We start from the raw sequence: 14,609 nt of genomic DNA on the forward strand, positions 1-14,609 counted from the left end.
AGAACAGAGGGGGCCCAGAATTGGGTTCTCATTACATTGTATGTATTTGGTGGGGGTTCCTTTCAGATGACTTTGTCCTGGGCCCAGCCAAAGCTGTCAGCGGCCCTGCCTATGACAGCACAGTCACTGGCCAGATCTTACTTTCGCATCGTGGCATGTGTGTCGTGATAAGCATTGAATCATGAGCCCTTTGCCAATACCCACCCCTACTCCTACTAAAAACCCACTACATTGACTAACAAAAGGTGGTGGTACCTGTCTGAGCAGCACAGGGTCCAGGGCAGGGTCCAGCTCCTCCCCCACGTTCTCCAGTAGGCAGGGCTTCCCAAAGCGGATGGCGTTCTCCAGGCTACGCAGGAAGTCCCGGTCGCTCAGTTTCATCACGTCCAATCCGTTGTCGCGCTCCTGCCAGTAAAAAAAATGCAAAAACAGGGCTAGGGCTCCGTCAACGGCTATTAGCTAGCAATATTCAACTGCAGAAAAAAAAAATTAAGCACTGCAGCAAATGTCATCCTCTTAGTTTCTGCCAAAATGTTGAAGAACATTGAGCTGAATCTTGTATGTTGTTTTATAAAAAATATATAGTTTTCTAATGTGCAATGATTAATACAAATCTATCGGTTGGCTACCTCTGGGTTTTACAACAAAGAGTCTCACCATGTTTTTGACCCACTTGTTGGCCTGTCCTTGGGGGTCTATGAAGAGACACCAGCGCTGGGAATACTGAACAATCACACCATTCTCCACAGACAGGTTATCCTTTGGCAGGCCTGTGATCTACAAGCATGACCAAACACACACAGAAGAATGCACACACGCATGAATAAACACACAGAGACACACAGGCACACACTTGCTGCAGAAGTGCAGTTGGAAAGTAGCAAAGGGGTCTTTTAGATTCCTTGGGTACACTGAAGAGGGCGTACATTTTCATATACCACTCCTTTCAAAATACCCAGCATGAAAAATACATATCTTAAGAAGGAGGAAAATAATCCCGACCCTCTTAGCTCAGTAAAAAGCTGGCAGGGATACAGTGCAATTGAAAAGCTTTGTTATGGAGTTAAGTGACTACACAATATAAACGATCCAACATGTCTCAACCCATCAAGCAAATAGATGTCCGTCAGGGTTTATTCTACTCAGAATCAGGGGTTCTGTCCTGTGCCTAAAAGGACAGATCCTTCATGGTACCATAGTATTGTATTGTAGTATTGTACATGATTTTTAAAATCCACTTTGCTAGGTGGTACACATAACTGGTCTGCAAAGACCACTGGCCCAGCAACAAGCAGTTGTGCATCAATTCATTTGAGGAGTCCACATGCAAAACCCTCCCCAATCTTTAGAAATTCATGTGAAAATAATAATACTATCTATGAAATATAATAAATATATATATTTAATTCAATTAATTTAAAAAATAATATGTATAATTAAGCATAGAAACTCAAGGCAAATCAACAGCAATGCATTTATATATTTTTTTTCCATCCGAACTGAACAGTTTTGCTGTGGTGTTGTGCAAGGAGGTGCGCTGCTGACCTGCCAGGAGCGTATTTTAACTTTGTCTCCCAGCGTGGCGATGAGGTTTGGCTCGGTGTGGGGGACTCCCAGCTCCTTGAAGCCCTCCAGCCACTCTTCACTCATGGAGGCCCGGTACTCCCCCTGCAGTCCACAACAGCACATACACACACACACACACGCATGCATGCACACACACACACACACACACACACACACACACACACACACACACACACACACACACACACACACACACACACACACACACACACACACACACACACACACAAACACACACACACACAGAAGCATCACATGGCGCTCCCTCCCATTCTCAGTAAGACTTGCCTGGGTGGAAGAAGAAAGCAGGGTAAGACTCATCAGGAACAGACTGGGACTGAGAAAATGGCTCGGGCATGTTTGGCCTAGACCAGCCCCTCACACAGCCCCCCCTTGTTTCCCTACGATATGATTGGCTGAATCCTTATATTACTGTAAATATGGACCAATGGGCTGCCCCATTTCAAAGGTGGCCCGGCCTCTAAGAATAAAACAAAAAATACAAACAACAAAAACAACAACAACAAAACAACCGCATCGACCCCTGAGGACTGTTGGCGCACCAGGAAAATGCCCTGTACTGTACACCAGATATCCAGGCCAGCCCTGGCACACATGCATACAGTGTCATCGCACAGCGCTCCCTCCCATTCACACGCTGTAAGACGAGCAGGGGGAGAACACAACAGGGGAAGACTCTACAGAGGTGTACGGTTTCTTATGTCAGCAAGAAGAGAGAGAGGCGGGATGATGCCAGTGATTTCATTGTTCTTATACAGTGGGGTAGGTTACAGTGCTAGGACACGCACAGACAGAGGTGCAGTTGTGCCAACATTGATACACATCCACAACAGTGTTTACACACAGGTATACACACACTCTTTCTTTCTCTCTCTCTCTCTCTCTCTCTCTCTCTCTGTCTCTCACAAACACACTTTCACACACATGTATGCACACACACGCGCACACACACACACACACACACACACACACACACACACACACACACACACACACACACACACACACCCCTACAGTAGGAGACTCACAGTGAATGGGCCTAGGTAGGCCACGTATGCAGCTGACAGCAGCACGTCTCCCGCCACATTGTCCACCATGTACTCCAGGTTCTGCACTGTCTCCTTCCAGCGCACCTTCTCATCCGCCAGGCCGCCAATCAGCTGTCACACACACATACACACACACACACACACACACACACACATACACACACACACACACACACACACACACACACACACACACACACACACACACACACACACACACACACACACACACACACACACACACACACACACACACAGAGATCATATGTCACACTCAAAAGAAGTGTATTTGGACTATACCTCATGGATGCATCATCTCCAAACAGAAGCCATTTCATCTAGGCCTAAGAAATGGGTGTGCTAAAAATGGGGTTTGGTGATGGGTGATATGTTATGCGAATGCGGGACAAATTTCTGCCTGGTGGAGATTAATAAAGAAACCTAAAATAACCTAAAAAACCCCAAAAAAACTGAACATGAGCTGAAAATGAGGAAAAGAAGAGTGCTCTTCATGATAACTTCAGTAATTTGACTTGTGACTATCTCTAAAACGTGAAGGTCCAAACAGAAGGTTCTTTGTTGAAAGTGGTAGTCTGAATGATCCGAGGCACACTGCTCTTAGTGAAAAAAGTTACAAATCCTTTATTTTAATGGATAACGCCTACACGTTTCGACAATCAGTCTTCACCAGGGCAAAACTCAACATGAATAACATGAGCTGGTTTGTGTTCTGTAATTTTTTAAAAATCAGAATGGAAAAACATGGAAACCTTGTCTGCGCGGATGAGCCTCTTTTCACAGAGCTGACACTTGCTGTCCAGCTCGTCTCTCTTGGCCAGGCAGTCGCTGTACTTGGCCTGCAGGGTGGCGATTCCCTCCTCCACCATCGTCAGCTTGTCCCGCGCATCATCCAGGATACGCTGAGTCACCGCCAGGTCCTCCTGCGCCTCGTTTAGCGCTTGCTGCGGGGAGAGAGAGAGAGAGGGAGAAAGAGAGAGAAAGAGAGAGACAGACTGATGGAGTCACTGCTGAGAAGATGAAGTGGGGGAATTAAGCCTGGCTCAAACTACACGATTATCGGCACGATTCTCGGCTGAAACCCCCCCTTACGACAATCGCTGGAACATTACCCCCCAGGACCATCGCAAGCAATTGTCGGGGAAGATTTCCTCGTCGTGTGCGACCTTCTAAGATAGCACTTTAGCAGCTCAAAAAGTCGCCGATTGCAAGTCGTAGAAATCAAACACTGTTTGATATTTGCGACTGGAAATAGAACGTCGGGCATTGTCTCGGTGGTTGCGAGCAGGGATAAGATTGACAGTTGCGATTCTCTTCTAGTGTGCGGTGCACCCCGACGCCAAAATCGCACACACAATCGCTAGTCGTGTAGTTTGAGCCTGGCTTTAGAGTCCATCTGTGTCCAACAGCCCATGAGGACTAGAAGAGTAGAGAGGTTTAGACCAGTGCGCCCGATGGCTCACTGTACACACAGGCTTGAACACTTGGTAGCAGCAGGCCCTGCAGGCTGTCTGGAGAATATTTGAATATTCAGGAATATTTTAGACTCAAAACAAACTTTCAGAAGAGCTTCCTCAAACAATTCTAGTCACCAGGGAAACAGGCATTCTAAAACAGAGAGGACACAGGAAGAGTGTACGCGTATGTGTTGCAAAATATCTTTGGCCTAATGTTGAGCATTCTAAGGTCAAAGCAGAGATTATTTAGACTGTTCAAAAATAGATTCTGGGATCCATGTGATACTATAAGGTTTTAAGGTGCAACTCTATGACTGCCATGCCCCTTTAGGAGACTAAGACACTGAATGAGGTTCAATGGAAAGTCACGCCTGTTTAGGAGACCCGACCCGACTTTGTTGCTTTGGTTGCACATGGTATGACTTATCTTGGCTGTAACAAAGAAAAAACAAGCACATCCGTCTAAAAAATGGATGCTGGACTAGCAAGGTCAAATAACAGCCAAAAATAAAGTCTGCAAAACCAGCATGCCCTCGTTACACATTAAATGAGACAAACAGGAGCTTGGTATTGCGGAATAAATTTTCTGCAAAGATTTATCAAGGCTACCATATAGATAAACTTTGGTCTCAGGCCATACCCGCTTGGGCTCCACTGCCTTGGCGACGAAGTGGTAGATGTACATGGCGCGCACCCACTGGCAGATGGAGGTGCAGGCCTTGGACACCTTGGCGATGGAGGCTGGCTGGAACTCCTCGTTGTCGATGTAGGGCTGCACCAGCTTGATCACCGTGTCCGGGATATTATCCTGCCAGAAAAAAGACACACCAATGACAAAATGACTTAAATTGTAGTCTCACTATACTTTGCATGCTGGCAATGAAGACTTTTGTTGTTGTGTCCGCTGTATACAGGTTGTATGAAAAAATATATACACACATTTTTTCTCAATTTTTCAAATTGTAATAGAATTGAAAATACATAATTGTACTGTTTTTTCACCACCTTTTTTCACACTGGCATCTGTTATGGTCCTGGCATTGTAGTAAACACATACAGTGTTGTACACAACTCATAATTAAAATACATTTAAATGTATATATCTCCTCAGTCTTCCAGGTGTGAGAAAACTATTCCATGATTACCCTAAATGAAGACACAGCAGTAAACAGTAAATGTAAATGTGGCCTTCGATCGAACCTTGTCAAACTTGAACAGGCCCTCCAGGAACTTCCCTGGGTCCTGCAGTAGGCCCTTCCCTGGCTCCCAGTAGTCTGCGATCTTGACGCCCGGCTTGTCTCCCGCCACCATCTTGGGCTTGAGGCCCTTCATGATGCACACCGCCTCGATGACCAGCCTCACTCCCTGCGGAGGCCTCTGCATGGCTCGCACCTGTTCATTACATAGTAATACACTCCAGATTTTCACTCTAGGGACAACAGAGCTGGTGTGAATGAACGCAACTCATCCAATTCATCCACCATCAACCATCATCCACACACCTACAATGGAAATCACAAATAATGCCACTATTTTGAAGTAAATGCCTTTTTTGTTGCTGTTTTTAAAACTTAAAGTTCCTAAAATCATTTCAGTGGCTCATAGCAAGTTTGCAAAGGCACCCCATGGGCTGTGACAACTCAAAGCAAGCTCAGAGGAGAGATCTGTCACTTCAGTTGCCAAATGAGAAACAATCCTGCTTACAAGCTGTAGGAACTGCACATAAACTGTGAAAATATGGAGGTTGCTGTGGCACACTGCGTAGCAGAGCACCTGTACCTTATACAGTAAATGGGGACCCAGATTCTTTACTTTCCTCTCACACCTTCACTATCCTACCATAATAAAAGAAACCCCAAAAAGCTCCCCAAAAACACCCTTAAAAAGTGAGAATGTGAGTCTAGATGTGCAAATGTGCTGTGGAGAGTGTGACCTCAATGACGTCGTTCTTGTTGAGGGACTTGAGGCTGGTGAGGGCGGCATCAAGGGCGGGCAGGGCCTCATCCAGGTCCTTCTGGGCGTCGTCGGCGATGGCGTGGGCCACCTTGGCCTTCTCGGTGGCCTTGGCCTCCTCCGCCTGCACGGCCGTGCGCGTCTCCTCCGCCACCGCCCTGTCTTTCTGGGGACGCCATGACGGCACAGGCGGATAACATGTGTCAACGCAGAAAGACTGAGACACACACAGCTGTACACACCACTATACTACTCTCTGAACACTTAAAGTGTCAAATAGTTATGCCTTGTTATAGCCAATGTGTGATAATATTTCCACACTGTTTAACTTTTAGACTATGGACATTCAATATCCTAAACCTTTGTTATTAACTTAAAAGGTCATAAAGAAACCTTTGGTGGAAAAAAGTGTCCAAAAGTGTCATAAGTACAATATACAATATGTAATGTATATGTAGTATGTACCAGGATGTACATATGAAGATATGTGGATTTGTGCAAAGATACACTGTATACAGTAAATGTGATAGGGACCTGTGCAATGTATGTAAATACTGTGCTGTTTTTTTTTTTAAATATATTTTTGGGGATTTTAGTATTTTTCAGACAGGACAGTGAGAGATGACAGGAAACGAGATGGGAGAGAGAGACAGGGAAAGGGTCCAAAAGGATCAGGAAATGACCCGGGCCGGGATTAATCAAGCCCGGGTCACCTGCGTAGCAGTCCAGTGCCCAGCTGTTAGAACCACAGCTGAGCCGTATATACTGTATGTGTTGTTGAGTGATGTTAGATCGATGCATTGTTGTGCATGGTGAATTGTTAAGAACTACTGTGTGATGTGACACCTTCATTTCCCTCTTGGAATTAATCAAGTGCCTCTACGTACGCGGTCCTTTACTATCAGACATCCAGAGTAAGGCCAGCCATCATATCACCCTGTACCTTGATCTGAGATAGGCGACCCATCACCCTGTACCTTGATCTGAGTAAGGCGACCCATCAGCCTGTACCTTGATCTGCTCCATGGTGACCTCCGTGTCCTTGGCAGCCTCCTCCAGGAGAGGCCTCATCATCTCCAGCTCCTCCTGCATCTTACTCACGTCCTGGGCCGTGCTCAACAGCTACACACACACAACACACACAACACATGCATGCATACACACACACACACACACACACGCCATATTAATCAGGGGGCAGTCGTGGCTCAGTGGTTAGAGCACTGGGTTGGCAACCCAAAGGTTCCCAGTTCAATGCCCGACCGGACCACAGCTGAAGTGCCCTTGAGCAAGGCACCTAACCCCCACACTGCTCCCCGGGCGCCGCTCAGCAGGCAGCCCACTGCTACGGACTAGTGTTAGTACTTCAATGTGATTCACTAGTCCAAATGGGATTAAGTGCAGAGAAAGAATTTCCCCTAGGGGACAAAAAATTGGCTCCAATCTCCAATTGGCTTCGTTATCACATCAAGTCTTAGAAATCAACACATCTATTTACACACACCTCTGTCACTATCTTTCTGTCTCTGTCTCTCTCTCTCTCACACACACACACACACACGATGATCAACTGAAAGGTCCAAACATAGCTAGCCAAAACTCTCGGTCAAAGCAGAGCAGGTCTCTGAGCAACTGAATGCCCCACTGTACAACAGAGGGCTGAGGCAAGGCCAGACACTCCTCAGGCCCAGACAGACAAGGGAGGCAAAGAATAAAGGCCTTGTTTGTACTCCGCACCACTGACATAAGACACACATAGAAAAGAGGACATGAGGACAACACACTGCTATTCACACAAGTCAGACAAAAACACATCATCCAGCAACCAGCAAATTGTAACTGTCCTTATCACGCCGTTGTTTCCATAAGAGACAGGGGCAAAGCACATGGATGCGCTGGCACACCTTCAATGATCCATTGTTCTGTAACTTGATTCAGCGATAATAAGACCATCATCAGCCACAATCCTGCTACAAGTTAACAGCATGCAATTGCCTTGCTGAGTGGGAGCTGCCTTGCTTCTCTGGTCTTTTTGTGCCTTTGATAGCAAAGTGGCCGTGACTCATGCAGTGCACTGACCTTCACATCAAAAGGGAAACAAAAATGCAAAAAAACCATCAAAACGGAATTGGCAGCCCACTAATGCATGCTCCGTTCTTGCACTCACAGGGAGATGAGTGGCCTCACTTGGCTGTTCACTTTTTTGTGAAGGAGAGCTGTGAGGTCAAAAGAGCTAATAATAAAACACAACGTTTTCTTAGCAACTGGAGCAGGAAAATATTGCACTTTTCATACAAAATACTTTTTCAGTTTTCTGGCCTGATGACAGTAGACCAGCAGCTGTTGTAAATCCCTGCATATCTGGAGATGAAACCCCACAGAATTCTGCATATGAAAGCAACATGTGAAAAATACACCACCACACCACACCACAACACAAAAAGTCAAGAGCAACCTGCCCCCCTGGCCAATGCTAGATGTACTGTATGTGTGTGGGTTTGCTAAAGCGAATGACTCAGTGCGTGTTTGGCGCCCCCTACCAGACAAGACACACGCACCTGTCCGGCCAGGACCCTGATTCTCTAGTCTAAAGCGTCATCGCTGAACAGTTAGCAATTTAGTTGGTTGGCTATAGGAAATTGCATTGCAGCCAAGCAAGGTGCTGACATAGTGAGCAGTGGTGGACGAAGTACACCAGTTATGTACTTGAGTAAAAGTACAGTTACCTTGCATTGAAAACTACTCAAGTAAAAGTGAAAGTATTCACCTCACTTTTTTACTTGAGTAGAAGTACAAAAGTACCTGCCGTCAAAAATACTTAAGTACTAAAAGTAAAAAGTAAAAACTTAAAAATGAAGCCTTTGGTGCAATTTTAATATTTAAGTGTTGTAGGCCTAGTTTGGTCATATGGATCTAATTAAATATCCTCATTTGCATAGACTATACCAACATGTTAGAACTAGGCCATAACAGGCCTCAGAAACACTGTGGAGTAAGTCCATGGATGTTATAGCATCAGAAGTTTTCACCTCTCTAAACATTTAATACTGACCCTAACATGCCAAAAAGAACACATGAAAGGGACATTAATATTAAGAATGATTAGGCTGAAATTGATTATATGCCTATTAGAACAACTACTACAGTACCCCCCAGCCGTAGGCCTACAGTCCAGTATAGGCCTACTTATTTGTGACAGCAAGGAGTTAGAGTAGTACAATAAAGTATTTTATGTTTAATTTTTGTTATAATTATGGTTTTGGTAGACCTCTTCTTCTTATTATTATTATTATTATGATTATGATTATGATTATGATTATGATTATGATTATTATTATTATTATTATTATTATTATTATTATTATTATTATGTAGTGTTAACCTTATGTTAAGGTTGGCTTAGGCCTATGTATGGACAAACAGACTTGCGATTCTAAGCTACCTTTAAAGATAGGAACATCTTCATATAGGCTACTTGTAATGGTCACTATTTGCTAGATGCCAATGATTTGCAATAGCCTACTTGATACAACTTAATTGGAACACTTATCTGATCATGAGAAAGCCTTTTGTGCCATGTGCACATCACTGGGCCAATATTTAGCCAATGTCCACTTTTTTCCCCTCTCTCTATCTCTCTCTCTCTTTTTAAACTTTGCTACTGCTGTTTTTCATAACACAGTGCTTTTCATATCCACTGTAGCCTACTGACCTGACTTAAGGGAAAGGATACATGTTGCAAGGATGCATGTTGCATGTAGCCTCACTTTGCAACATATGGGCATGGCAATCCTCATGTAAAGATACAAACCCTTTAGCCTACACAAGCCTCTTTTCCATAACGTTGAAGCAAATCATTTTTTGGTGACAGGGGAGTCTATTAGACAAGTGATTGATATCCCCAACTACTCCAGAAAATACTGCAATGTGTTGAGGGGAAAGAACGCTATCACGGAGTTGTGCGCCTGGATGGTTTGGAATAAGCAGCATGTTTAGGCATCCTGTGTACTTGACTCAAGAAACCAACACGCTACAAAAGCGGCATTTATGTGACTCTATTGTAAGCCATAACACAGATATAGCACAATAAGCAGTAGGGCCTACATTACGTATCAATTCGCTGATTATTCAGTTCAAACGCGAAGCCTATCTGACAAATGTCGTCTTGTCAGGCGAGTGCAGCCTGCGAGCTAAACCTCTCCCCCCTCACACAACGAATACGACGTTCAGATTAATACACTCTAACAACGTTATTGTCGCCTGCTTTATTGTTTTGCTGTGCTTTCCGCATGTTACTAGAAAGTAGGCCACCGTTTCTTCTTATTTCAATTCGTCTCGCAAGTCGCAACAGTGGACACATCAGTGGTCTTGCTCTGCTCGCTTTCCTTCTAAAACTAATTCTGTACAGTATAGCTTGTTGTCACGTGACACATTACAACCAATCGGAATGGCGAATCTCTGAGCGTGCCAATCAGATTCAGTTTCACTTTCTTCACGCAAGATCTCAGATTTCATTTGACCAGGGCATTAAAAATGAATGAATTCACCTGCCGTGTATCGCCTTAAATAATAATTAAAAAAAGGAACGAGTAAGGAACGAGTGTTTCTGTAAATGTAACGAAGTGAAAGTACTAAATTTCGCTTTGAAATGTAGTGAAGTAAAAGTATAAAGTCTTACCAAATAAAAATACTTGAGTAAAGTATGAAAGTATGAAAATGTTACTTAAGTACAGTAACGAATTACATTTACTTCGTTACTGTCCACCACTGATAGTGAGCAACGACGCTGTTGAGACACGCACCCTGTAAGTACACCATTATTATTCTGCACTATCCTACATGCACATGTGCACCACAAAAGGCTGCACGATCCGCTCTGCGCATGTGCGATACGATTTGTGGAGCAATGTCGCCCTTCGTTTTGTTAAAAGCTGATCTGTATGTGTTGTTTCGCTAACAGCCCGTCTGTAAGATTTGTTTTATTCAGGTTGCAGAGGCTACATGGCATTTTTCGTGGTTTATTGACACAAATGTAGTATGTAGGAAATACTATTATAATGGTGCCAGTGGTGTAGGCCAAAGGAAAATATCTAGAGTCATTTTCTTGGGTTTATTAAAGTTAAAGATTAAAGGGACACTGATGTGGCGGTCTGTCAAAGATAGCCGAGGCCTATTTTTCAGACATGAAGTGCATTTTGTCAGCGTCTTGACAGATACAATTCACAATAAAGATTAAATTACTTTCAGGGTCCTTACAGGTTGGCTTTTAGCGAAACGAAGGGCGACAATGCTTCACGAATCGTGTCGTACATTCGCAGAGCAAATAGTGCAGCCTTGCGTGGTGCGCATGTGCAGAGAGGATAGTGCAGAATAATAATGGTGTACACTGAAAAGAATGGAAATCAGGGGTTGTTGAATGTTTAAGTAATTATTTAGTATATTGAAAATGATTGTTTCATGTTCCTTCTCCAAACATGTATAAATCATGTAGAACTATTATATTCAGGACGGTGAACAATTTGTTAGATAAATTCATGCTGAGAAAACATGAAATTGTTAGGTTTTTTTTTAATCTCCGCCCAATCTGATTCTAAACACGTCATTAAAAACTCAAACGAGATGCAGCTGCCCGGGCCCTGCCCTAGCGGTGACGCACGCTTTTGAAATTGCCTCAGCTTCAGCTATGGTCGGCAATCAGGCGAAGTAGATCCAGAAATTTTCTGTTTCTCTCCTGCTTGTACAAGAGGTCATTTGTGGGAAGACAGTTGACAGTTGGAAGAAAAAAGATGATTCTAAGCACACTTATGCCGTGAGTGCACACCCACCATCTTTCCTTTCTCATCTGCCTCGACAAGAGTAACTACAGAATCGGCTGTGGAGGGAACAACGTTTACACTTCGGAGATTATTTGACGATGGAAGGATTTATTGGCAAGGTAAAATTACTAATATCTTTCCGAAATGTTGAGTTTGAGTTGAGTTCGATGGAACATTAGGTTCAGTGCCCCATATTGTGTAACACGATGTCAGTAGGAAGCCTGGCTAAAAAATAACGTTCACCGGTGTTAGCGTGGCTAGCTAACTGGCCATTGAGACTCTCAATGTAACTGGCTCATCATTGCCAAGGACATACCGGTACAAGTCTTTACGGTAGTTATGTCTGTTAGCATCGTGAAGAACTTTTTTCACTTCGGAGATTAAAAGACGAGTGAAATACTTATTTGCAAGGTAAAGTTAAAAAAAAAAATCCGAAATGTTGAGTTCGAGGGAACATTAGGTTCAGTGCCCCATATTGTGTAATACAGTGTTAGCAGCGAAGGCTGGTTAAAATTAACATTCACCAGTGTTAGCATGGCTAGCTAAATGGCGCGTAATTGCCAAGGACATGCATGTCATAACGGTAGTTCTGTCTTGTAGCAGCTAAATGCACATTACTTAATGTCATTATCTTTCCGTTATTTTGTATGTATTGTGTGATTGTACTAAACTTGGTCTTGTTTGGTAAGTTAGTCTTGCTTGATTATGGTACTGGGGTGCAGCAAGTAGATGGTATTCATGCACATTTTCAGAATGTTCCATGCACATTTAACACATGTAATGCTTTAATTTTGCATCACTGTGCGCATGCAACAGTTGGTCAGAAAAAAAAAGATGTGACTGTTTTCGTCTCTCTCTCTCTCTCTCTCTCTCTCTCTCTCTCTCTCTCTCTCTCTCTCTCTCTCAGGTGAATGTGGCGTTGTAAGGGGCGCTCATAGTCGTTCCAACAAGACACGATTTGCTGACCCATTATAAGCGCAAACTCAGGACTTCGGTCGCCCTGCAAGGTATTCATGCATGTTTTCAGAATGTCCATGCACATTTAAGACATGGAATGCTTTAATTTTGCATCACAGTGCATGCAACAGTTGATCAGAAACAAAAAGATTTGACTGTTTTCATCTCTCTCTCTCTCTGTCTGTCTGTCTCTCTCTCTGTCTGTCTGTCTCTCTCTCTGTCTCTGTCTCTGTCTCTCTCTCTCTCTCTCTCTCTCTCTCTCTCTCTCTCTCTCTCAGGTGAATGTGGCGTTGTAAGGGGCGCTCATAGTCGTTCCAACAAGTCACGATTTGCTGACCCATTATAAGCGCAAACTCGGGACTTTGGTCGCCCTGCAAGGTATTCATGCATGTTTTCAGAATGTCCATGCACATTTAAGACATGGAATGCTTTAATTTTGCATCACGGTGCATGAAACAGTTGGTGAAAAAATTCAAAAAACGGAAAAACTTGACTGTTGTTCTCTCTCTCTCTCTCTCTGTCTCTCTCTCTCTCTCTCTCTCTCTCTCTCTCTCTCTCTCTCTCTCTCTCTCTCTCTCTCTCTCAGGTGAATGTGGCGTTGTAAGGGGCGCTCATAGTCGTTCCAACAAGGCATTTTGCTGACAGCAAGGCGATTTGCTGACCCATTATAAGCGCAAACTCAGGACTTTGGTCGCCCTGCAAGGTATTCATGCATGTTTTCAGAATGTCCATGCACATTTAAGACATGGAATGCTTTAATTTTGCATCACGGTGCATGAAACAGTTGGTGAAAAAATTCAAAAAACGGAAAAACTTGACTGTTGTTCTCTCTCTCTCTCTCTCTGTCTCTCTCTCTCTCTCTCTCTCTCTCTCTCTCTCTCTCTCTCTCTCTCTCTCTCTCTCTCTCTCTCAGGTGAATGTGGCGTTGTAAGGGGCGCTCATAGTCGTTCCAACAAGGCATTTTGCTGACAGCAAGGCGATTTGCTGACCCATTAGAAGCGCAAACTCGGGACTTTGGTCGCCCTGCAAGGTATTCATGCATGTTTTCAGAATGTCCATGCACATTTAAGACATGGAATGCTTTAATTTTGCATCACTGTGCGCATGCAACAGAGACTTGACTGACTGTTTTTATCTCTCTCTCTTGCTCTCTCTCTCTTGCGCGCTTTCTTTCTTTCTTTCTTTCTTTCTTTCTTTCTTTCTTTCTTTCTTTCTTTCTTTCTTTCTCTCTTTCTCTCTCTCTCTCTCTCTCTCTCTCTCTCGATTTTTGAAGTAGACGAGTTATGCCCTATATTAGTGTTTCTCAACGGGGGCGGTAGGGAGCTCTAGGGGGGCGGTGGGAAGGATACAGCCGATAGGGAGAGGTGCTTAGTTGCTATTGGGGGGCATTCTTTTTTAATACTAAGGGGGGTGTTGTCAGGCTTATGATGAGGCCAAGGGGGCGTTTGTTCAAAAAAAGCTTGAGAACCACTGTCCTATATGAAGTTAGCATAGAGTTTGGCATTATAAGTTGTATGTGATTTGTCTCTTTTGTGTCTTCAGATAAATGCTGAATTCAAGAGAATAACTACAATGCCCTTGCAGTCGAGATTCCTGTCCCAGCTAGACATATTGTCTGACAAGCTGCTGAAGCTGTTCAAAAACAGAGGAGGACAGATTGACAAACGCCTAGAGAACATTTTGGCTTGCATGACTGAGGTAAGAGAATTTGAGAATTTTGGGATAGTGCTGATTAGTGTTGACATAGAATT

The 14,609-nt window shown here is 43.8% G+C and overlaps 1 protein-coding gene and 1 long non-coding RNA gene across 2 annotated transcripts in view; one reads left to right on the forward strand and one right to left on the reverse strand.

Annotated features, from left to right (window-relative positions):
- Positions 1-14,609, reverse strand: part of dnah1 (dynein, axonemal, heavy chain 1) — an 86,394-nt gene that overhangs the window by 23,946 nt on the left and 47,839 nt on the right. The window contains exons 54-62 of the mRNA XM_063214981.1: positions 7,097-7,207; positions 6,066-6,251; positions 5,333-5,524; positions 4,773-4,940; positions 3,428-3,619; positions 2,637-2,768; positions 1,546-1,668; positions 658-777; positions 256-405 (exon numbers count right to left, since the gene is read on the reverse strand). Coding sequence (XP_063071051.1) covers positions 256-405; positions 658-777; positions 1,546-1,668; positions 2,637-2,768; positions 3,428-3,619; positions 4,773-4,940; positions 5,333-5,524; positions 6,066-6,251; positions 7,097-7,207 — 1,374 coding nt within the window. The remainder of the gene's footprint in view (positions 1-255; positions 406-657; positions 778-1,545; positions 1,669-2,636; positions 2,769-3,427; positions 3,620-4,772; positions 4,941-5,332; positions 5,525-6,065; positions 6,252-7,096; positions 7,208-14,609) is intronic.
- On the forward strand, positions 11,770-13,354 carry LOC134462106 (uncharacterized). The gene is made up of 3 exons (XR_010037487.1): positions 11,770-12,020; positions 12,809-12,908; positions 13,137-13,354. It is a non-coding gene; the product is annotated as an uncharacterized LOC134462106 (long non-coding RNA).

This window comes from Engraulis encrasicolus, chromosome 14 (genome assembly GCF_034702125.1).
Source record: "Engraulis encrasicolus isolate BLACKSEA-1 chromosome 14, IST_EnEncr_1.0, whole genome shotgun sequence".
NCBI lineage: Eukaryota > Metazoa > Chordata > Actinopteri > Clupeiformes > Engraulidae > Engraulis > Engraulis encrasicolus.